At 42.4% G+C, this 24128-nt stretch overlaps 2 protein-coding genes across 5 annotated transcripts; one reads left to right on the forward strand and one right to left on the reverse strand.

Moving 5' to 3' along the window:
• Positions 1 to 1993: 1993 nt before the first annotated feature.
• LOC125511337 (Plastid-lipid associated protein PAP / fibrillin family protein) lies at positions 1994 to 4788 on the forward strand. Its single transcript, XM_048676686.2, has 3 exons — positions 1994 to 2605; positions 3455 to 3650; positions 4236 to 4788. Exons 1-3 carry the CDS (start codon positions 2034 to 2036, stop codon positions 4548 to 4550), a joined length of 1083 nt encoding a protein of 360 aa, XP_048532643.1. The 5' UTR covers positions 1994 to 2033; the 3' UTR covers positions 4551 to 4788.
• A 225-nt stretch (positions 4789 to 5013) lies between these two features.
• Positions 5014 to 15653, reverse strand: LOC125511311 (ARM repeat superfamily protein). 4 transcript variants are annotated; one of them, XM_048676659.2, is made up of 18 exons: positions 15283 to 15653; positions 14983 to 15157; positions 14424 to 14732; positions 14138 to 14220; positions 13179 to 13578; positions 12987 to 13094; positions 12599 to 12729; positions 12391 to 12523; positions 11943 to 12312; positions 11308 to 11807; positions 11030 to 11209; positions 10791 to 10949; positions 10395 to 10469; positions 9391 to 9535; positions 9102 to 9295; positions 8331 to 8543; positions 6310 to 7110; positions 5014 to 5625 (listed from the first exon to the last, which is right to left on the reverse strand). In XM_048676659.2, the coding sequence occupies exons 1-17, from the start codon at positions 15474 to 15476 to the stop codon at positions 6472 to 6474; spliced, it is 4008 nt and encodes a 1335-aa protein (XP_048532616.2). In that variant the 5' UTR covers positions 15477 to 15653; the 3' UTR covers positions 5014 to 5625; positions 6310 to 6471. The 4 variants fall into 4 exon arrangements, with proteins under 4 accessions (XP_048532616.2, XP_048532608.2, XP_048532625.2 ...); XM_048676651.2 differs by having other exon boundaries at positions 13179 to 13625; positions 14138 to 14227; XM_048676668.2 differs by lacking the exon at positions 15283 to 15653 and having other exon boundaries at positions 13179 to 13625; positions 14138 to 14227; positions 14424 to 14750; positions 14983 to 15119.
• Positions 15654 to 24128: the final 8475 nt, after the last annotated feature.

A 24128-nucleotide genomic window follows, 5' to 3' on the forward strand; every position in this document is an offset into this window, starting at 1 on the left:
AGCACTTTGCCCCTTTTCTTTTTCTCCTTTTCCATTTCCTTTTCTTTTTTTTTCATTTTAAAAGTAAGACTAAATGAGTTTTGTTAGATATGAGACTTGTCACATAAATTAAGTACATTATTTTTAGGAGTCACAAAAAGTTTGAGGCTAAAAGAAATTGTCTAACCATTTTTAGAAATTGGAAAGGCCAATTTTAATTGTTGCTGGACCACTAAATAAATTTTCAGGGGCACTTGGGAATCCAAAAGAGGTAGTTTTTATGTTGGAAAACTTTCATTGTTTGACCCGATTTTAAAATTTGAATTTGAACGGGGTTTGAATCAAGGGCCATTTGCATTTCTGTCCCTAACTCGAACCACCTAATCAGATATACCCCTAATTCGAAAGCCTGCTCAAATTTGCTCCTCCGCGGTTAGGTTTCCTTATAGAAATGCCTTTCTGTGTCGTTACCGTCCGGTCAAACAGCTTTGACCGTCTTAAAAAAAATAGCAAAAAAATCTAAAAAATCTAAAATTTTGTGAGATCGAAGATACTCATGTGCCCAAGGTGTGTGCAAATTTTCGTGCTATTTGAACATTCCAGGAGCTCGTGGCGAGGAAAACAGTTAATCTGCACGCTTGTGAACAATAAATTTGAAATAAAATAGCAAAAAAATTTAAAAAATATGAAATTTTTTGGCATCAAAGTGGCTTGGGTGCACAAGGTGCTTGCAAGTCTTTGTGATCAAATGACATGCGAGGAGCTCTAGCAAGAAAAAACAAAGTAGTCATTTTTTCTTAAGTTTTTTCCTGAGCCAAATTTTGTTTTTTTCTCCACAAACCCCTCCAATGTCCAAACATAACAAAATTTTGCACGCAACTTGCAGACCCGAGCCTCTTTGATGCTAAAAAATTTCATATTTTTTGAATTTTCTTGCTATTTTTTGAATTTACTGTTCACATACTTACATATTTATTGTTTTTCCTCTGACAGGAGCTCCTAGAATGTACAAACAACACGAAACTTTGCACGCACCTTGCGAGCCTGAGTATCTTTGATCCCACAAATTTTCAGATTTTTTTGAATTTTTTTGCTATTTTTTTAGGACGGTCAAAGCCCTTTAACCGGCTTTGACCTGCTTTGACCGGACGGTAACGGCATAGAAGGGTATTTCTGTAAGTGCACCTAACAGCGGAGGGGCAAATTTGAGCAGGCTTTGAAATTAGGGGTAAATATAAGAGTGGGCGCAAATTAGGGGCATAGATGTAAATGTCCCTTGAATCAACATAAGTTTATCAACAGTAACCGTGGTGATGTGGCATCATCAGTAGAGGGTTACTGTAGCTTAATTATCCGAGCGTCACAATATGCGCTGACTGTAGCGATCACGCGCCTTCGGTCCACCCGTCATCGACCTTCTAGCCGGTTTGCCCGAGGACGAGCCATCCGGGCAGATCGTACGGCACACCTCGCCACCGAGAGCCTCCCGCCGCAAGCCACCCGGCAACAGACAGATGGGAAGCTCTCTTCGCCCAACTACAGCGATTGCGCATCCTCGGGCCACTCATGATGGACGCGCGCCGACTGTAGCGATTCATACGCCAAGGGTCCACCAGTCATTGAGCCGTCCTGGTTGATCGGACGGCTCGCCTCGCCCCCGAGAGTCTCCTGCCGCAAGCCAACCGACAATGGACAGTTAGGAGGCTATCTTAACCCCCGACGAGCATAGGAAGGCGGATACTCCATCATCCTTTGCCCCGCCCCGAGAGCCTCCTCCCCAAGCGAACGGGCAACGCACGACTAGGAGACTCTCTTCGCCCTCGACGAGCCCAGAAAGGTGATACTACGACATCTTTTATATAGGAGTATTATATGACTCGTGCGTATTTCATGGAGAAAAAACCAAATAGAAAAACAGCTCGATTTTTAAGGGTTTTCCTGCGGTGATTTCGTAAAAGAAAGAAAATCGCTGTTTGGGCTCTCCCCTCCCCGCCCGCCCACACAAGTGACTAGAGGCCAACAGAAGAGGAGTGGAATCATTCATTCATTCATCCATGGCTCCCCTCTTCGCCTCCTGCCACGCATCCCACGCGTCCCTCCTACTCCTCTCCCCCAACCCCGCCGCCGCCGCGCGTCTGCGCGTCGGTGGCCTCCGAGTCAGGCGGCCCCGCCGCCTCCGCCTCCCCGTACGCACCGCCGCGGGAGGCAGCCCACTCGACGCCGAGATCCCCGACCCTACAGTCGACGACGACGAGTGGGGCCGCGAGCCGCCCGCTTCCGCGCCGGGTTGCTCGCGCCCCGGCGTCACCGACGAGTGGGGCGAGCCGGGGGTGGCCGAGCCTGAGCAGCCCTCCGGCGCCGACACCCCTACCAACGACGACGAGTGGGGCGGGGAGCCCACGCCGACGCCGCCCAAGGCGAAGGAGGCTCCGGTTACGAAGGAGGACGAGGGGCGGGAGGAGCTGAAGCGGTGCTTGGTGGACACGGTGTACGGCTCCGGCCTGGGCCTCAAGGCGTCCTCGGAGGTCAGGGGGGAGGTCGTGGAGCTCGTGGCCCAGCTCGAGGCTGCCAATCCCACGTCCGCGCCCGTCCAGGCGCCAGAGCTCGACGGAAACTGGATACTCCTGTGAGCCTTCCCACTTCTTGCTCTCAATCTGTACTTGCTAGTACTCACTACTTCGATCGTCAGTTCGATACGTCAGTGGAATGCTTTATTTGAATTTTAGCCACTGAATGATTGCGTGCTGTTGCCGTTGTTCTTCTGACCAAAGGGTGTTCTAAGTTGAGGGCTCCTTTGGTTAATAGGATAGGAATGTCATAGGAATAGGAAAATAATAGGAAGTGAGATGACATGTATCCCAATTCATATAGGGAAAGAGATGTCATTTGAAGCATAGGATAGAAATTGTTCCATTGAGTCAGGATAATGTCACTTTTCTTTGAAATCTGAAGGATTGGTTCCTATCCTACATAGGAATGAATCCATTCCTACAAACCAAAGAGCTCCAAAGGAATTTTTCCTTTAAAACCCCTATCCTATACATTCCTACAAAAATCCTATAAGCCAAAGGAGGCCAAACTGTGTAAGCAATCAACTTCTTAGGCCTCTTTTGGTTCATAGGATAGGATTATCGTAGGAATAGGAATTTTATAGGAAATGAGATGGCATGTATCTCAAATCCTACGAGTAGGAATAGAAAACGAGACGTCATTTGGTTGACACCAAAGGAATTTTTCCATTGAGTCTAGGCTGATTTTTATTTTCCTACGAAATGTGGAGGATAGGAACCAATCCTATGTAGGAATAGGAATCTATTCCTATGAACCAAAGGGCTCTAAAGGAAAAAAATCCTATCCTCTAGAATTCCTATGAAATTCCTCCAAACCAAAGGAGGCCTAAGAATTCTCATTAGCACTGAGGGGGTCCAGTCAGTTACTTGTACCTACTTAATTGTGCATGGTCGTCAACTTTCAGGTATACAGCATATTCTGAGCTTCTACCGATTCTGCTTGCCGGGGCAACACCATTCACCAGAGTTGATAAGATATCCCAAGAAATCGACTCGAGAAGCATGACAATAATTAATGCTTCAACTATTTCGACTCCATTTGCTTCCTTTTCATTCAGCGCAACTGCTTCTTTTGAAGTCCAAACTCCATCAAGGATAGAGGTACAGACCTGGTTCTCGTCAATGTTATGCTAGTCTCAGTTTATACTGCATTGGTTATTTCAGCTTTCCAGACATGTCATGTGGAAGAGTTAATTTGCTTCTTCAATTACAAATAGAACATTTTGTATCATTTCGCTAGTTACATTTGCTTCTCATCAATGTTATTTTAGAACACTTTGTATTATGAAATCCAGATAGCCCCTTCGTCAAACCATTTCGCTAGTTACATCTACTTGCTATTTTTAAGAAATATGGGATGCAAATTAGTAAATTAGGGAGAGACCCCTTTGTGTTGCGCTAGACTGAGATATATAGTCTAGCATGGCTGCAAGCCTTCAACTCAAGCATTCAACAGACACATTTGATACCAGTATTGCCACCTACCTGTCGTTCTCCTAGTTACTGTGCATATAGGATAATAAGCAAATCTCTCGTACCAAATATTTGAGGTGCACATCATGGTTATTAAAAGATTTCTTGGATGTTTCATCAGTTACAAGAATACAAGTTGCCCTTTACCATGTGTGTAAGCCGTCCTTGATAACATACATATGCCAAACTGACACATTACTTGTTCTCATGAAGGTCCAATTCAAAGAGGGGAGCTTCCAGCCTCCTGAGATATCATCATCGGTAAATCTACCTGAACAGATCGCCATATTCGGACAGAAGTTCAGCCTAGGGCCTGTTAAGGAGCTGCTGGAGCCTTTGCAGCGAGCATTTGCTAGCATTGCAGGGTCCATCTCTGGGCAGCCACCCCTCAAGGTACCGATTCCTGGCGACAACAAGGCCAAGTCGTGGCTTTTGACAACCTACCTGGACAAAGACTTGAGGATTTCAAAAGGCGATGGAGGCGGCGTGTTTATTCTTGCCAAAGAGGGGAGCCCTTTACTAGATTAACTGTACATGTGTAATAGGTGTCAATATTCATATCTGCAAGGTTGAAAACCAGAGCTACAAGCCTACAACGGAGCATTCTTCCCCCTCTTTGATACACAATTTTCTGGTGGTTTTCTAGAGTCTGGCAGAATCAACTAAATATTGTCAGTATGGCGTCTCCATACACTTTTTGCTCCTTGGTAACTAGTGTACATTTTTTGTGTTATTAAAAAGGAATGTACACATTACTTTATCGTAAGAGTATTTTCAGCTCCGTAGCTCAGGCGACTAAACCAAAATTACCTGAGCACCATGACATGGATTGCATGCCAGATAACTCTGAATTCAATTATTGCTTCTGAGTCCGGGTTCAAACAGGATCCCTCTGATCCTCTATAGTTCAATCAAACTAAATTTTCAGAAGACATGATTTTTGAAAATTTAGTTCATTTGATTTAACTAAGGAATATGGGAGGGTACCTGAGGTTCACAAATTTGCATCGCTAGATACATTTCACACAACTCTGGGCTGTGCTTGGAACCAGAATTTCATTACAAAAATGCAAGGGAATCAAACTCAAGCGATCAACTGCTCCTTCCATACGAGAGCTTGCTTAAGGTACATCTACATTAACAATTGAGACCTGTCACGCTTCAAATACAGAACTGAGAAAATGGCAGTACATCTACATTAACTGACACCTGTCATGCTTCAAATACAGAACTGAGAATATGGCAGCAACACAACGCTTCTCAGCAAATAAGATGTGTATCAGGCAGATATAACCATCTCCTAGAGAACATTCTAAAAAAAACAGAAGCCTGTAATCTCCACCTTTTCTCTCTAGTAGACTAGATAATTACAGAGCAGAGGCATTTCCCTGTGAAAAAAACTGGACGAAAATGGCGTCGCCTTGTACTGTTGTTATGGTACAACAATTCTAAGTCCTCAAGTGGTTGCCTCCTTTTATCGGTTGACTTGAAGATACAAAAACGGCAGCCCACATCGCATACATAACTCAGATCACATTTTTCGTCTGCTTACACAACAAGAAAGTTTCCTTGTAGTTGAGTTCACTCTTCATCATCATGGTTTCTGCATTAAAAACAAGGTTACCCATCACGTACAGATGCACTGGCTCAAACGCATATACTGCGAGGGAAGTGGCCATCCATAATTCATTTCTGTTGTTCATGTCTAGACCACCGGAAAACATAACATCAACACTGTAGATTCAATTATATAGAAAGCATACCATCTCCAACATGATAAGCGTGCCTGTGACTAACCTTAACGGGTACCATTCAGATATGGGGAAAATAACATGGAATTATGTTATATAAATATATCCTCTTTCTCCCAACAACTTTTAGGTGTGTTATTCCTCTAACATTGATGTGTTCATGTTTAGCAAGAAACCACAAGTGCCAGCAGTCCAGCAGCAGAAGTATAAGATGTTTGGAAGTAGCGATGGAACTATTTCACTAAGCACCAATCTGTGACTCCAAATTCAAGTGAAAACACATCGGAAAATATAATCTAGCTCTTAAAAAGTTTCCATAATACTTCATTTTAGTTGAAGGAGTTCCCCCCTGATTTATTAAGTAACAGTTTCCATAGTGCTAAGACACATAATGAGTGTTAACCTTTGATATTTTCTGTTCTCTTATTCAACCAGGTGCTTTCCAAATTTAATCATTTAAGAAACCTTTATTTGCATGCAATTACAGAGAAAAAGGTGAACCTCTGTTAGTGGCGAAGAGAACTTTCATGACTAACCTCAGCATGAGAGAGACACAATGTCCTCTCCAATGCGTAGATAACGCACCATGGATTCAACACACCTAGGATACATGGTAGACCTTTCAAATATATAAATGCACTAACAGTAAATTCACAAGACAAGAATCCAACTGACAAAGCTTTGTGGTTTGCCTGCTATCATTTGAAAACTGTGTCCTGCATCCTTTTGAACACCTCATGCACAGATGAAGGATCTATATCATATCTAACACCCTCACCACCATACTGCACAAAGAGGTACTCTCTAGAGGACATTGGAGGGGGCAAAAGATCACATAACTCCACCAGATCTTGAATAGGTGGTAAGGGCATATCCCTTTGGTTCAGTGAATGATACACATCTGCCAGAAGAAGCCACACGAGGTCAGCATCCATACAGGCAAGTCCAGTCAATGCCCTTATAGCAGCTTCTCGCAGACCTATCAAACCACTATAAGCAATCCCTACCACAAGGCCACAGATCTTCTTCAACACACTTTCCAATGCAATAGCACTCCTTTTGTGGGAAGATATTTCAGTGATCATGTCCAAGACTGCAATCTGAATCTTTTGGCTGGATATCTCAGCCATAGGTTCCTCTGAGGTAAGTGAGGTATTCCTATATGGTAAAATAATTGCTTTTTCATCCATTGATGACAGTGTTTTCCGTCGGAATGGAGACAAGGCCAGCAACCTCCAAATAATGTATCCATCCTTATGAAACCGGCGTACAAAAAAATTACCACCAGATATTTGAATGGTTCTGCCTAAAACTTCTGTGCATCTTCTGACAATAGGCTGCAAAAACCTTATTCCAGTGAGAGTAGATATCATATATAACTCACATATTTTACAGTAAGACTGGAAACAGAGAAACGGGTAACTGAAATTTATCCAGTCTAGCAGCTCATAGACTCAATATTATCGTGCCAAAAGTAAATTTGAAATCTAAGTAGGTGATCAGAGATTCCATATCCAAGCCAACAAATTCTGTACTACTCCCTCCGTTCCCAAATGTAAGTCTTTCTAGAGATTCCAACAAGTGACTACATACGGAGTAAAATGAGTGGATCTACACTCTAAAATATGTCCACATACATCCGTATGTTGTATTCCATTTGAAATGTCTAAAAAGACTTATATTTAGGAACGGAGGGAGTAGGTACTAAACGTACAAACCAATATTGCAGATTATCTCATGCAGTGAATTGGAATTTTATGTTTTGGTCAGTTGGAGAGCATATGTTCCATGACTACCAAATTGTAGATGAACTCTAGCATTCAATGAAGGCAAAAAAAAGAGGTAATGTTGCTCTAAGTTAAATGGGTGCAAGTACAACATCATTCATTGAACTGGGGTGATGTTCGGGCCATATTGTTCACGTATGTAAATAATATGAACTATTCATCTGCATTAAGAATCAACACATATCCTCTGGAGCACAGATAAAAAATCTGGTGGCACATGTTCTTCAGAATATAGTCGTGGTCAGTTTTACTTCAAAAGCAAAGTTGATCTCATAGAGGAGTGGGATTATAGATGGACCAACCAAAATACAGCAGGTCATCAAACAGGATACAAAAAGAGTAGGTGTCACTTCAGAAGAGAGGTTACTGGATGATGACAAGTAACATGTGCAATATTGGAATGAAATTTGGGTTTGATCATATTCACACTTAATATTTGGATTCCAAAGTAGCTGTAGGAAGCCCTTTGGATCCAAGAACGCAAATGGTACAAGAAGATGCTGAACTTAGATGTGACACGGGCAACCACAACGCGCTATATCTGATTCTAGTCAGTAGAATATGTGGCTCATTGATTGGATGATGTATAGAAGTACACCATGATTTCATGATGGTGAGAAATGAAATATTACCACTGAAGTGTGATATAATTTAGGAAGCTAAAAGGTAAACATTTCATGTAAGCATTTATTCTAGAAAACCAAAGAAGCAAGTACCAAGAGAACAGTAATTTACACGATGCAAAAATATCAGATGTGAAGAAACTGCACCATTGAGATCTTGTTCTTAAGACAGATAACCAGGTATGGCCATAGTTTGTTCATAGCTGGGAGTAGTCTATTCTCATCAACATCTTCAGCAGTGTCCATATCATCAAGAAGTTCATCCAAGGACAATTGCTGAACTGCCTCCTTGATAACAGCTTTGATTTCAATTTCACACTTATACGCGTCCTCAACCTTGGCAATAGATACAACAGCATTCTGCAGATGGCAAAGAACAATTTTACTGTGACAAGAAATGCCAGAGAACTTAATTGTCAGGATGAAGTAACCGGTGTTTGTCAATGAATGGCTGAAATTTTTACTTTATTCAACATTAAGTCACAACAGAATGATATCTAAGAGCTATGCTGCCAAGTAAAGCAAGGTATCAGGTTTGCTAAAGCTGTTAAATGGGGTGATGTAATAGCTTAGTTAGTACTATTAACACCGAAAGGAAATGAAAACAGCCATATGCGACATACAAGTACACAACCACATTATAGGAAACCTCCTCCCCGGTTTTATACTGTAGAATTTGCATTCCTCGAGATACAGAATAGACAATAGCTAGCTCAAGTTATTGTACCAGACAGAAGACCAGTATGAAGGATGCCAAAAGATGGCCAAAAGCTATTGCCAAAACAAAATGGTCAGCAAAGCAGGTAAAATAAAGAAACCTATAAATGACCCCGCAAGTGAAATATCCTATGAAATGGGATTAGAACTTGCGCTTTATCACAATGCACTGTTGCATAATTAGCAGACAGAAAGAAATACCTCCACGATGTCTAGGGCCACAAGACATGCTGCTTCCTTGGTTGAGGAGAGAAGTGGGGTGGCAGCTGATAAGCAAGACCCAGCCAGAGATGCAACTATTCTCCTGTATTTTCTCATATCATTTAGATTGCAAAGTAAATCCTCCCAATATTCCAAGCTCAGAAAATCAGACTGGGGATCAACATCCATTGTACCTGATGCAATCACAAAACAGGTTATGAGAAAGCAACTATGTGAATAAGACTTCATGAATAAATGAACTCTAAAACTGGGTCCTGTCGAGCATTACCAGGCATTACGCTGGTTTCTCTTCTCTTCTCTATCAAACTTTCAACTGCTTGATGCTCTGATCTGACCTTCACAGAAAATGATTGCACCTCATCTGGTAAGCTAATAGATTCATGAGTACATGCCTTGGCGATCTCAAAGACTGCCTAGAGAAACCCAAAAAATAAAGAAAGGAAGAACTTGCTCAGTGAAACATGTATTAGTGCACAAGCAAAACATGACCAGAGAAAGAGATGAATAACAGGTAGGTGGTCCAGAATTCTGAATGCACCAATGAGCACAACATTAATACAAGAGAATCAGAGACAAATCAACAATTGGGCTTTAATTGTACAGAGTTCTGTACAAAATGTGTAGACTTCACCAGTTCAAACACATGTGCATATATTTTATCAGAAGAAAAAACATAGAGATGTCGTTTTCCAACTAACTTCACCACTTGGATGCTAATACAGACAAAATAGCACTACTAGTCGCTTTGTACCACACTTTATTTGACCATTGAACCACGATCACCTCATAACAAATTAGATGGTAGGCCAATCAGAACAGACAATGTATCTATCTATGTACTATTGTCACTGCACTCTTAGCTTGCATACTCAATAATCAACATGGCACAAACCATAGGTAGACTATCAAACCCTCATCCAAGATATAAGACAGGCGCGAAAGTTATGTGCCTATGTCTGTGCATTGACCCGCTGGGTCAAAACAGTGCACAAAACCAGGCCAGTGCCAAAAGACACCATCATCTGCACAGATCAACTGCATGCACTGCGTGCACTGTTTGAACGGGTTTGGAAAACCGTTGATGAATAGCCTTAACAGATATACAATAAAACCTTGCCAATAGCACGTGATAGTTAAAATGGTAAAACCAGTAACTGAAATTTGAAATCCCAGCCAGCACCATGCACACACGCTATAAGTGAATGCCCATTTAGTAGAACAATCGAGCGGCCATCACATGATATCAAATTTTGTAATTGTATATCATGATACCTTCAGAAATGGAACAGTTAGATGGGGATGATCATGCCTACCAAGAACCTCCAGCTCTGAAGAAACTGCCCGCATCTGTAAATATTACATGTATTGCAATAAAAATTAACATATGAAACTGGCTTCAAAACTTCAAAAATAATCATGTTTCGTTTTGGACAAAGGGCATCATTTGTCCTTTACTTCCTCATGCATCATCATATCCTCTTGGTATAATAAAAAAAGGGAAGTGATCTCAGAAGGGTAAGTGCTCGAACTTCGAAAGCCATAAAGTGCAATTGGTTTGACTAATTGGCAACTGATGCTTTACAAGGCAGCTTGTTATATGAGGGTACAAAAGCACTTCACCATGTAAAAAGATGAAATGGGGAAGATTAATAACCATCCCTATCATACCGGTTCTTCCAAAAATGGTAAAATGTCACGAGAAGCACCAATGTAACACAGCATGGAAGCGAGAATATCAGGGACGTGGGGGTTGAGGTCTAGATGGCGCAATTGTCTGCAAAGAGAGTCGACAATGTAATCTGCATTCGCCACAACGAATTGGCCAACCTGCACAGGAAGAAAAACATAAACGCTAATTCCAATTATGACAGTAAAAGAATTTTACATGAACTACAGTCATCAATTACCGTAGAGTAACCACCAGCGGCAGCAAGTGTTCTTAAGACAGCATCTGACGCAATTCTAATTTGTGCACTTGAGCTGATAAGTTTCCGGAGTAGAAGATAAAGTGAAGAGTGCATAAACCCACTCTGTGCAAAATCTTGACCAAGAATAATACCAAAGACCCCAATCCCGTCAAGCATTACCTGATGGAGAAGAACAAAAGTTGAAATACAGTTAAAACTGGAACAAGAAAAAAAATACTTTATAAAACTATTGAAGAATTGCAGCAATGCATACTTACTTGTTGTAGTGCAGTTGTATCACGGAAGAAATGCATTGGAACATTAAGTTCTGCTAGGCATAGCTCAGAGTTCTGTTCTGTTGGAAGATCCCACACTTCCGGAGACATATACTCATGTAGTATACTACCAATACAGTGAATAATATCGTCTTTAGTGTCCATTCGCTCACTTATCTTCCAAACTTCTCTTACTCCGCTATTTAGACCACTTGAAGTTAAGTGGTCATTTTGACCAGGTACCCTTACCACTTGTGCTGAACTCTTGTTGAATAATTGCAAACACACAGAGAGAGACTGATCTGACAGACCATATATGAGCTCATTGAGCATGCAAACAGCAGAGCTTGCCTGGCGCAGTTTTTGTCCAGAATCACTCTTCATGTACCACCTCTGCACACCATATCTGTGAGTGTCTTCAGCGCGCAGCTCAGTGCTTAACCTCCGGAACTGATTGAGTAGAATATCAACAAAAACAGATAAAGATGCACTGGTTCCTTGCCCTATCATCATCACAAGCAACAGAACATAACAGGTCAAAATTTCAGTGTAATAAATTGCATCGCTGTAAAAGGCAACAAACAGGACAGCTCCAAAATCATAAGTATGGCAAGCATTCAAAGTAGTTGACAAATTACCTGAAACTGTTGAAAGACCAACCAGCCTTATGATTCCTGCCAGAGCGGAGTATAGCCTCTGGCTACTTGCATGAACAAACCATGAAGGTACATGGGGGAGCTCATATTCAACTGTACCATTTATTGCATTTGGCAAACCATTGTCCCCAATAACAGATATTTTTGGGCCTGCAGATGAAGACGTTGCATACTGAGAGTGAGAACTGTGACTTGCATCATTAACATAGGCTCCATTCTTTAACTCAGCAACTGAATACAGATATCCAACAGATAGTGGCTTTGATACAATCAGCTTGTCCATGGAACCAGAAAACTGTGAGCTATGACTAATGCATAAACCCAAACAATCGAAGAAGCGAGCAGCAACAACCTGCCAGTGCAATAAAAATCAAGTCAAAAGTCAACTGAAGAGTTGTTGATCTAAAGAAAGGAATTGTAAGTTACTTACAGGAGAGCGATGAAGGTGATTTATCAGAAACTGAGGGCCGGCATAGAAAGTTAGAGCCAACAGTTTCCTGGCATGAGAAAGGGCAGTGATCTCCTCGCTTCCAAGTACCACTTGCGGTAACTTTTCAAGCAGCCTGTCTTACATGCAAAAAAGTTGAGAACTTTCTCACAATGTAAACTGTGTTGTTTCAAGAAAAAATAACACAAACCTGGTAAATATATCAGAAACCTCATTTCCTGATAGAAAATGTTGACCCTTCAAGAAAAGATAATCAAGAGAATCTTGTGCAGCCTCAGACACAGTTGCCGCATCATCACATGCTAGAACACATAAGCACTCCTGCAATTAACGATGTGGAGTTAGAAGTTAATAGAGCTTCCAGCCAAGTATGTGGAGATGCTGGCTGAGCCAAAGATTTTCCTCTTTCCTTTTTGCAGGATGGCTGGGCCAAAAGTATGAATGCATAGTGAATGAATTTCAAAGCATAAAAGACATGCTGCATATTGATGGCAAAGTTGTAGACCATGTGAGCAACTGCATAACTAACATTTTCTTCTGCTTTCCACAAGTCGAAAAATAAGAATTTACAAACTTACCACAAGTAACATCTTGCTTCTCATTAATGTGAGGCTGCAACTAGACAACAGCCCCCTTACACCAATAACCACCGACCTCCTTACTTTCTCAGATGAGTGAACAGAAAGCTGCAAGAAGGATAGAGTATTAAAATGACTTAGAAGGATGCTAATTTATAAAATAACGCGCAGTGGGGAGGGAGGTAAATATACATGTGGAAATGTCTCCGTAAACAATTTGCCAACATTAGTTGCTGTTTCCTCGAGCCATTTTCTTGTGCGTTTTACATGCAGTGCTCTTCTATCAGCAGAGTTATTACTGACATCAGAGGTAGTGTCTTCTGTAGTTTCAGAATTGCCTGTCTGTTCAGAAAACGTTTTGGTTGGCAACTGGCGAAGCTTCAGCAATACATGGTCACTAGAACCACTGCCACCAGAACATTGGGCAGAACTACTGTCACTAGGAATATCAAGTGCACTGAAATTTTCCTTGTCACATAGGACTATCATCAAAGCGTCAGTCAATCCAAGAATGGCTTGCTCAATGCTCAAAGCACTCCCAGCAGCGCCGCTAATCATTGTCTTAGATGTGTAGAGAAGCTTTCCAAGACGACTGACGATACCAGGAAGGAAAAAGGCAAGTGCATCAGCAGAACCTACCTAAACAACAAAGACAACTTTTACTAAATTGTGAACATAATTAAGAAAAATCTCACCAGAAGCCACGCTCAAAATAATTAAAGACGATTCAACCATGCTTCTAAGCAAAGAGGAATCATGCCTACAGGAAAGATACAGGTATGCCAAACGTAAAGATGACACCAACTTTTATTGTTGCAATCAGAGTACCGCTGGCCGCTCGGTATTTAAATCATCTAGGATATTTAAGTATCTCTTGTATATCCCATTCCTTTTTGCTTCAAATGAGTAAAAATCATTACCTGGAGTAATATGTCAATGCGACAGCTAACCATGTAACATTTCCTCATTTCTTGTAATTTTATCTTTTTATGAAATAATGTTTTTGTCGCGGGTCTTTTTTGGAGGTGAGGGGAGGGGGGTTAAATACTAGCAAGGCAGAGTTTTAGTTAATAAACGATTAAGAATTTTTGACTGAAGATAGTAGAAGCATCTCATCTAGCAAGCCACTGCTGTCACACAGAACATCTCACCTTGGCAATAAGAACACGCAATGCGAGCAATGATTCCTTTCTAACACCTGCGCTGCCACGGTGACCTCTTGATGCCTCAAATTCTGATGACTTCCATATGAAATGAACCAAATTAGTTCCATCTTACTAACACATGGTTATTACATAACATGTGTGCACAAATAATAGAATAGTTTTTGTGGGAAAATAAAGAATAACTGGGTGGCAAAGGCACTATATAAACAAAAAGAAAAGTAACAGCAAAAAGAAGTGTGTCCATACATATGTTCAGGAATAAACACTATACCTGTAGAAGAAGTGAAAGCCAATGTCCGACAGCAGGTGAAGCATTTTCTGATCGGAGGAATGCAAGCAAGCACTCCTCTGGTTTTGCAGAATGCTTTGGGTGAACCACACTACCAATTTCCGAACTTAGAATGATTGGGCTCGTAGGTAATACAGTTGCTTGATTACACGAACAGGACTTATCCGAGCATGATTGCAGCTGCAGAATCATGGCTCTGAAGCATCTTATGATGCCTAGGCGGAATTCTTCAGAAGCCTCCGAAGGTGAAAGTATTGCCCCAGATGTCAACTTTTTCAGCAACGCGACCATCTAGCATGCCAAACAAAACTATATAACATGTGTGAAAAACTTGGTAGATTCACCAACAGAAAATAACCCACATGATCTACTCAATGTGTGCTTAAAAGTGTGGAGATGCTTTGTACCATATGGCTATAGTTAGTAGTTCAGAAATAAATTTCTAAAATCAAGTTCTAGTAAGCAGCTACTTAACACGTTCTAGTTAGGTTGCTAGAGACTAGACTACACTGCAGAATCATGGGTTAGCGGAATTAATCACCTGATTGAGCGAGGTGAGGCGGCACTTGGTGAGGAGCAACTCAAGGCAAGCAAGCCCGCCTTCGGCGATGGCATCGGTGATGACAAGCTCCCCGACACCCTGCCCTGCTGCCTTGCCTTCCTTCCTGCACTGCACCGCTGCATCTAGGAGCATGAGCAATGGAAACGCCGTATAGCTAGATAGAAGGACAGGGCACCGAGATTAGATCACAAATCAAAGACACACGCATACAATATAAGGAGAGCATATTTTCCTCAAGCAGCGGGGCGTACGGGGGAAGAGGAGCGGGCGTATACGTACTCGAAGCAGGGCTGCAAGGCGGGGGCAGGGACGGAGCGGAGGAAGGCGCCCATGGCGCGGAGGGAGGAGGCGGCGGCGGAATTGGAGGCGGGGGAGCGGCTGCGGAGGACGTCCAGGAGGGCGATGGTGTGGGGCTTGAGCTGGGCGAAAACGGCGGCTAGGGTTTCGTCGGAGGCCGCCGCCGCGGCCTCCATCCCGGCGGGCGGCGACGTTGTGGAAGCGCTCCTTGATGGGGTGCACCGGCGGGCGTGTGCGCTTCCGGTCGCTGCTCGGAAAGAGACGGAGAGGGGGGAGGGAGAGGGTTCTAGGTTGTTGCGAGCCGTCGTCGTGGGGTTTTTCTGGAAGCGGAGCTCGAGAAGACGAGCACCCAGGACGAACAGCTAAATTTTGCCAAATTTCACATGTTTTGGCCACTAATTGTGAGATTAACCCATTTGAATATCATAACACTTTCTGTTTTCATATATTTTCTACTACCAAGGGAGGATGGGGCACAGCAGAATCATAGGCATACATAACCTAGACTGCATCGCTGAAGATATTGCGATTTTCTTCAATGTGCGAGAGTGATTCGTTTGAAATTGTTCATGTTATCCTACACCCTGCAGAATACCGAGTCTCGCATGTGAAGTATGGTGAGTTTTTTCTGACAGGATGATTGTTTATAACTATACTATTATATGGTATGTGAGTTTTAAGCTTTTGAACTTGAAGGTAACAAAAAAGTGATCTGTTGTTAGGGTTCATCAAATGGTTTAATATTATGGATTTGCACTACTAATTTCTAGAATCATCGCTACGTGTCAATGTTGGAAAAGTTCACTTGTGTATGTGTGTCCATTTATGCGTGTAGCTAGTCACGACACACGCACTGACGGACAGTTTGTGAACATTTATGGCATGTGCACTGATCTCATCAACTAGAGTTGGAAACTCTTAGTGAAACTTTTTTAAGCTGGCTGTAGAGCAAGATACTCATTCTAAATATGTGAAGCCTTACATACAAAATAGAACAGCTGCAGCAGTAGACTCAATAAAGCCAGATATGCAAAGTATTGTGTTTGAAGGAAGCAAGATTTGCATCCATCAATTGAACCTTGCACGAGTTGTGCACGTACCCGCCTACTAGTAAATCACTGCGTGAAAAGAGAACGTAACCGCACATGAGAACATTATATTGACCTCATTATGCTTTTGTATGGAGGACTAGGGTAGTTTGCCTAGAACATCATATTGACTTCATGTTAGTGTCAAGGTAATGGTGTTGTTCTTCAGGCACTATGTGGTGGTGGTGTTGCAAACAGCTAATCACTTCGACGGCGAATGACCAAGCCTCAGGGGTTGGGGTAATGTTTCCTTTGGGTGTTTTCGCAGCAGAGACGAGGTTGTGGCCCCCTTTTCTCTATCTAGGTGTCCCCCTAGCACGACATATTGCAGTATGGTGGTTCGTGCTCCCTCTTCTTTGCAACGGCACTCTCTCTATCGTCGGTGCGAAGCTGGCGGGAGGTTTTATTTAGGCAATGATATAGTTATGTGGAAATTTGTCTTAAAAGTGACAATGTCATAATTTGTTTGAAATATGAGTAGGCCCGTGAAATACACTGGAAAAAGCATCTCGTAGGGTGGGAAAACGAAATGGGTCATTCACATTTCAGCCATTAACTCAAATCCGCTACTCAGATATACCCCTATTTTTCAATTGTGCTCAAATATGCCCCTCATTCTTTAGGTGTCCTTGCAGGAATGCCCTTCTGTGTCATTTCCGTCTAGTCAAAGACCATTGACTGTGATCTTTGTCCAAAATGCCCCTGGTAACGGCAACCAGCAATCGGGTAAAATTGAAACTCATTAGTTTGTGCCACTCACCGTGGGCCCTTTCGTTAAAAAGAGAAAAGTAAAAAAAACTATCTCCCTACTCTTTTGTTATAGTTGGTGGGACCCACTCACTTGCACTCCTAGTGAGTGTACGGCTCCCTACAAAAGAAGAGAAGACTCACCTAAAAGGAGAAGCAAAAGAGAGGAATCGCCACCAAGAGAGAGAAGGGGTAGAGATGATCGTTATGAATGAAGACCCTCTCGCAGAAACAAGGATTCGGAAAGGAAGGACAAGTCATCAAAGAGCTACACAAGACAAAGACATCAAGCTCATGTTGGTGAATGGGTATCTGGCTCCGACTCCGACAACTACTCCGAGAGAAGTTATCAATCCGACTCCGAATATACTCAAGATGAAGGTGTTGCCAGTCTTGCACTTGTGCCATCCAACTCCTACGACATATTCGACTCACCAAATGAAGGGATTGGAATATGCTTCATGGCTAAAGGCCCCAAGGTATCACACCCTGAGTATGTTGATTTCAATAGTGACGAAGATGATTTGCTAGGTGATGATGATTTACTTGTTGACAACTCTAGTGATGAAAACTATGATGACATTTCTATTAATCATGCTAACCAAGATGAAACAAATGACAATGATAAGGAGATTGAGCGTCTAACTAAAGAACTAAACACTCTTAAGTTAGCTCATGAAACTACCTTAGAGGATCATCGTGAGCTCTTAAAGACTCATGAGAAGCTACGCTTTGAGAAGCTCAATCTAGAGCAAGAGCATGGGTTCTTAAAAGCAATCAATGATGATCTTCGTAAGAAAATTTCTTCTTACATTGCCAAGCGTTTACTCTTGTCTACTTACACGCCACAAGTAAAATCTAGCAACAAGAGCAAGAAAGATTCTTCTTCTAGTAGTAACAATAATCATGTTAAATCCAATATTGTTGCTTCTAGTAGTTCTCTTGATTCCACTAATGATTCTATTAGCCAAGTTACACTTGAGTAAGAAAATAGCTTATTGAAGGGAATTATAGAGAAAGGTGTTTACAAGAGCCTTGCTGTAAGTAAGCAATTTGAGGAAATTGTACACAAGCAAGGAAGGCACCGGAAGAATCAAGGTGTTGGTTTTGAATGCAAGTTCAATGCCATTCGAGTTGAGTGGGAAGAAGATCAATACCCCAAGACGAAGTTTGCTACTCAATAAGAGAAGTATGATCCCACTTCTTTCAAGGGAACACAAGCTCAAGATGATATTCCACCACAAGACCACAAGCTAAAAGGCAAGTACAAGCTTCAAGAAGAGATCGATTCATTTGAAGAAGCTCCAAAGGCCTTGGTCAAGTGGGTTCCCAAGACTACATCAAGTTCTACTTCATCAAGTACGACTACAACTCCAAGGATGTCCATCAAGATGATGTGGATCCCAAAGAAGAAGAACTAGAGAGTTCTTGAGGGTGACTCCGCCAACATACTTCACTCATATTCATTTTGGCAAGGACAAGTGCAATCAACTTTGACATCTTGCACTAGTTCAAGGAGTCACAAACCCTCTTGTTGCTAAGACAAGGAACAAGGCAACCTAATGCTTTCATGGACAACATCATATGTGTATTTCACTATATGTCTATGGATATCCTTGTATGTTCCTTGTGGGACTAACCCATGTAGGTATTGAAAGTGCAATTCACTCCAATGGATTTCTCCAAATGATCTACATCAACATTGAGTATCTACATCTTCAACACCTACATGAAGTCATCATCGACAAAACCCAAGTTTAGTTCATCCCTCTTAGGGGGGATATCACATCTAGGGGGAGCTTTGCTCGAAGAATTGAGCTAAAGCAACTCTAAAGGTGTGAACACAACAATGCTTTATGTAAAAGTGGTAACCCCACTTGTGCTTAAACGATGACCTACAATCAAATGTTCTCATTTGACTCCTCAGTCAATATACTCATATATAGATGACCTAGTAATCGCCAATTGCTTGATAGATGATGGAGTGTTTGTGCATGCTTTTCCACATATTTCATTTGCTATCTTATTGTGTGATCATGTTGGTTGCATATTTTTCCCATTCAAGGACATCCATTTGTTGCTTTGATTGTTTGGCTTTTCTTTTTGCCAAATGGATGGACAAGAATGCCTAAGTACTCCCTCTAGCTATCTATGCTTTTCTCGTCTCAAACTCTATTCATGCTACATCACAAAGTTTGATCAAGTCGATTTCGGACCCTTCGGGTGAGGAGCACTCGGAGCCACCGATCCGTCAAGGGCTTAAACTTCCAAAACCTCTTAATGGTTCTCGGTCTGACCGATTTATTCCTTTCGATCCCACCGAAATCATTGATTTGATCTAGGTTTTCACCTCGGTGCAACCGATTATAACAGTTTGGTCTCACCGAGTTGCAGTAACCGCATGCAATTCTGCATCTCGGTGCCACCGAGTCTTTCCACTCGGTCACACTGACAGTGACTGGGTATATATATGCCGAGGGTTGAATTTTGGAAATCCCTTCAAACTCCCAACCGCGCCTACCCAGCTCTGTCGCTCCTCCTGGTCTCCAGATCGTCTCCGTCGTCGCCAACGCCCCCTGCCGCTGGTCTTCGCCTCCATCAACGGGAATCTACTCCGCCATTGTCGCCGTAGCAAGTTCGTCATCGAGTTAGGGTACAGACTCGATCTCTTTGTGTATTCTTTAACTCCGATTCCTGCACAAAGATTAATGTCATGTTTCTAGCCACGATTGAGATCAATCTATCCACCTAAAACTTCCTCTAGAATAGATTTGATGCTAAAACTTAGAGGTTTCCGCCGAACTCATCTCGGACCAACTGATCTGAAGATACCGGTCTCACCGATTGCACATGTACTACTCGGTCTGACTGAAGTGTACAAATCGGTGTGACCAAGTTCACATTCTCTGTGAAACCCTAGCATCTCGGAGTCACCGAACTGCATTTGGGTCTGACCGGAACTGTATGTTTAGACTCTAAAGCTGCTATGGTGTCACCGAGTTTGTCATATCGGTACCTCCAAAATGCTTTCTGTAGAAATCTAAAATTAAGTTTTTGTCTCAACTTTTTGAAAAAACAGTTGTGCTCTCTGATGCTCATCCACTCTACCTATACCTATCTATTCACAGGGACAGTTTCAACCATGTCATACAACAGTGATAGTCAAAAAAGGTCAGAGGAGTAGGTGAATCTCAGTGAGGGCACTAGTCCCTCAAGCAGCTATGATGATGGAAGCAGAAACACACCAAGCAATTTGCCTAAGGCTGCTACTAGGCAAAGGAAGAAGAGAACCTCAAATTTTGAAGACGAGGACTATGTTGCAGATGAGGAAGTGACCTCAAAGAAGAAAGTGCTCAAGAAAGAGCAAGCTACTATTGCTACCATCAAGCCTGGTATGCACAAGAAGGCACCTTCCCAGAGGAAGCACATGTCTAAAGCCAGAGCCTCCACTCTAGAAACCATGCAACCTGGAGAGGAAGAGGCTACTGGAGGAAAGAAAAGAAAGGAAAGGGTCAAGAAGACTATGGCTACTTCATCTAAGCCCAAGACAACTCCCAAGCCATCTGCTCAAGCTCCAAAACCAACTGCACCCAAGAGATCCACCAGAAACATCTCAGTTGCAGAGAAGAACAAGGCCCCAGTGCCTGAAATACAAGAGGATGGAGAGCCCCAAGTGCTCAAAAAGTTGAAGCCAAAGATTCCAGATCATGATGACAATCATCCAGTGGCTGAGAATATGAAGTTGAGAAAGGATCCAGGTCTCAGACTTTGGAGACAGTTTGATCCATATGCTGCAAGAAGAAGGACTGATGTGGACTATAGATTTCACACCAAGAAGCATCAAGATTTCTATGAGACAGTGATATTGTACAAGAAGCCCATAATAAGTGACATGAGATGGGTTGATTGGGAATTCATTGATGACAATGAGGATTACTTTTCAGGAGTTCATGAGAGTTTCAGAATTAACAGAGTTGACACTTTTGTTGGTCAAAAGCTGACAAAGTGGAACGATGAAATGGTCATGTAATTCTATTCAACCGCCCATTTCTACCCAGATGGCAAGATAGTCTGGATGGCTGAAGGCACAAGATATCAATCATCAATTATGGAGTGGGCCAAGTTGATCAATGCCCCTGAAGAAGGTAAAGATGACACAGATGTGTATGCCAAGCCAAGAAAGGGACACAACTCCATGGCTCACATGTACAAGGAAATTCCTGATGATGCCTTAGAGACTCACAAGTTCGGATCAATCTATTATCTGCTGTCAGGACTGACCACTATAAACACTATATTGAGGCACACTCTGCTGCCCAAGTCAGGAGATCATAGGATGATCCATGGTCATTATATCAACCTACTTCACATGTTTGATGTGCCATATAAGTTCAAGGTGATGCCCTTGATTGTTGAAACTATTAAGAGAACTGCTGATGACCAAAAGATATCATGTGGATATGCCCCCCACATTCAGATGCTCATCAACTCCAAGATGGGGACAAGGACATATCTACTAGACAAAGAGCATCTTCCCCTGAGGCTAGACTTTGAGGGCAACATGGTTGTCATGGATGCATCACATCCTACTTCTGTAGATGCTCATGAGAAGCGAGAGAAAGCAAAGGCAGCAAAGACTTCCACAATGCCAGATGCTTCAATTGTCAATCTCAAGACCAAGCAAGATCAGCTCACTATCTGCTTCAGGCAACAGTGAGAATATAGAAAGGACTAACCACCCTGACTAGAAATCAAGACAGCCTTGAGAGGATCTTTGAGACAAAGCTTCATGATCTAGATGTGAAGGTCACCGTCAGACCACAGTTGAGAAGCTACAGGAAGAGATTGAGGACATGAGTGACAGACCAACTACCAACACTTTTCAGCGTGTGCCAAGGGCACAAAGGTCTGTAGCTGTGCCAGTTGTTAGTGATACGAGGACTACCACTTCAGCACCTACAACAACTGCCCCAGTTATTCCTCCAATTGCAACTCCTCCAGCTCCTCAGACATCATCAGAAGGTTTTGTAGACAGACTCCTCTCCACGCCATGTTCGCACACCGGAGCTCCTGAAGATCATTCCTAGAGTGCCGCGTAGCACTATGCATTTTCAAGCTTTTTGGTAACTTGTTGCCAAAGGGGGAGAAAGTGTATAGATCATTAGGCTTCAAGAGAGAGAGAGAGAGAGCGTTTTGCCCTTTTGTTGCTTCTCTTGCTACTTGTTGTTTGACCGTTTGCTTGCTACAATATTTGTGCTTGTGCTTGTGTATGAGATACTCTTATGATCATGTGTTTGATCATTATGCTTTAATGCATGCTTGAAAGATGTTATCTTAATACTTGTGTATAATCAATCATGTTTCCCTTGGTGATGAGTGCATGTTCTTTATATTCTATCATTTTGAGTGCTCCAAGAAGATGTATGTGACATGGAAGAGTTGACCTATGATCCTAATCGACTGTGCATTTGCATTCGAAAGCAAATTTTAAATAATGCACAAATTTAGGGGGAGCTCTTGCTTATCACATACTTCTCAAAGCGATGATGTATTTCATTCATATTATTGTTTGTCGAAGCTTTGATCTATATCTTGTCATCAATTACCAAAAAGGGGGAGATTGAAAGTGCAACTAATCCCCGGGTGGTTTTGGTAATTCATAACAACATATAGATCATTAAATTAATATCCATTTAAGTTAAATATTTCAGAAAGTTCAATGATTGGCATGGCATGGACTAGAGATGTGAACCCCTCAAAATGCTAAGGACGAAGATTGGCAAAGGCTCAAGACTCTTCATTTCTATTTCAGTGATCCAAGATCACATTGAGTCCATAGGAAAAGCCAATACTATTAAAAGGGGATGAGGTGTTGCTTAATGGTCTACTTGCTCAAAATGCTTAGTGATATGCTCGAAAGCCCTCAACCACTTTCTCAAATCCAAATATGTCCTAAACCTAAAGTCAAACTCGGCCCCACCGATTTGATCTATCCGGCGCCACCGAGTTCCTTTGACATAGCCACTGCCAGAAACCCTAATCAGTTTGATCTCACCGATAGGTATCTCCATCTCACCGAGATGGCAATGCAAACTCTCTATTTCCCTTCGTAACGTTTCGGTCTCACCAGAATGAGCGATCGGTCCCACCAAGTTCGCAATGCAAACTCTTTGTTTCCCTTCGTAACGTTTCAGTCTTACCGAAATGAGCGATCGGTCCCATCGAGTTTGCCTAACCAACTCTCTGTTTGCTCATTGCTGAAATCGGTCTCACCGAGTTCATGCAATTGGTCATACCGAGATGAGGTTTTGCCCTAACCCTAGCACACCGGTCCCACCAAGTTGATCATGTCGGTCCCACCGAGATTCCTAATGTTCACATTTTGAATTGAACCAGTCTCACCCAGTTTACCTATTCAGTCTGACCGAGTTGGTTCAAATGTGTGTAACGGTTGGATTTTGTGTGGAGGCTATATATACCCCTCCACCCCTTCTCTATTCAAGAGAGAACCATCAGAACGTGCCTCTACCTCTACTACACATTTTCTGAGAAAGAACCACCTACTCATGTGTTGAGACCAAGACATTCCAATCCAACCACAAGAATCTTGATCTCTAGCCTTCCCCAAGTTGCTTTCCACTCAAATCATCTTTCCACCATAGCCAAATCTGTGAGAGAGAGTTGAGTGTTGGGTAGACTATCATTTGAAGCACAAGAGCAATGAGTTCATCATCATCACACCATCTATTACCTTTTGGAGAGTGGTGTCTCCTAGATTGGTTAGGTGTCACTTGGGAGCCTCCGACAGGATTTTGGAGTTAAACCAATGAGTTTGTAAAGGCAAGGAGATCGCCTACTTCGTGAAGATCTACCCAAGTGAGGTAAGTCCTTTGTGGGCGATGGCCTGGTGGGATAGACAAGGTTGCTTCTTCGTGGACCCTTCGTGGGTGGAGCCCTCCATGGACTCACGCAACCGTTACCCTTCGTGGGTTG

This window comes from Triticum urartu, chromosome 1A, assembly GCF_056163025.1.
Source record: "Triticum urartu cultivar PI428250 chromosome 1A, HENAU_Tu73, whole genome shotgun sequence".
Classification (NCBI taxonomy): domain Eukaryota; kingdom Viridiplantae; phylum Streptophyta; class Magnoliopsida; order Poales; family Poaceae; genus Triticum; species Triticum urartu.

Bases quoted from the DNA above. Each gene is read 5' to 3' on its own strand.
- LOC125511311 (XM_048676651.2), bottom strand. From the start codon at position 15,476: ATGGAGGCCGCGGCGGCGGCCTCCGACGAAACCCTAGCCGCCGTTTTC. The intron at 15,158-15,282 runs GTACGTATACGC...CCTTCTATCTAG, and splicing joins GCCTTGCAGCCCTGCTTCGA to CTATACGGCGTTTCCATTGC. The intron at 14,228-14,423 runs GTATAGTGTTTA...TTCATATGGAAG, and splicing joins GGCTTTCACTTCTTCTACAG to TCATCAGAATTTGAGGCATC.
- LOC125511337 (XM_048676686.2), top strand. From the start codon at position 2,034: ATGGCTCCCCTCTTCGCCTCCTGCCACGCATCCCACGCGTCCCTCCTA. The intron at 2,606-3,454 runs GTGAGCCTTCCC...GTCAACTTTCAG, and splicing joins GACGGAAACTGGATACTCCT to GTATACAGCATATTCTGAGC. The intron at 3,651-4,235 runs GTACAGACCTGG...GTTCTCATGAAG, and splicing joins AAACTCCATCAAGGATAGAG to GTCCAATTCAAAGAGGGGAG.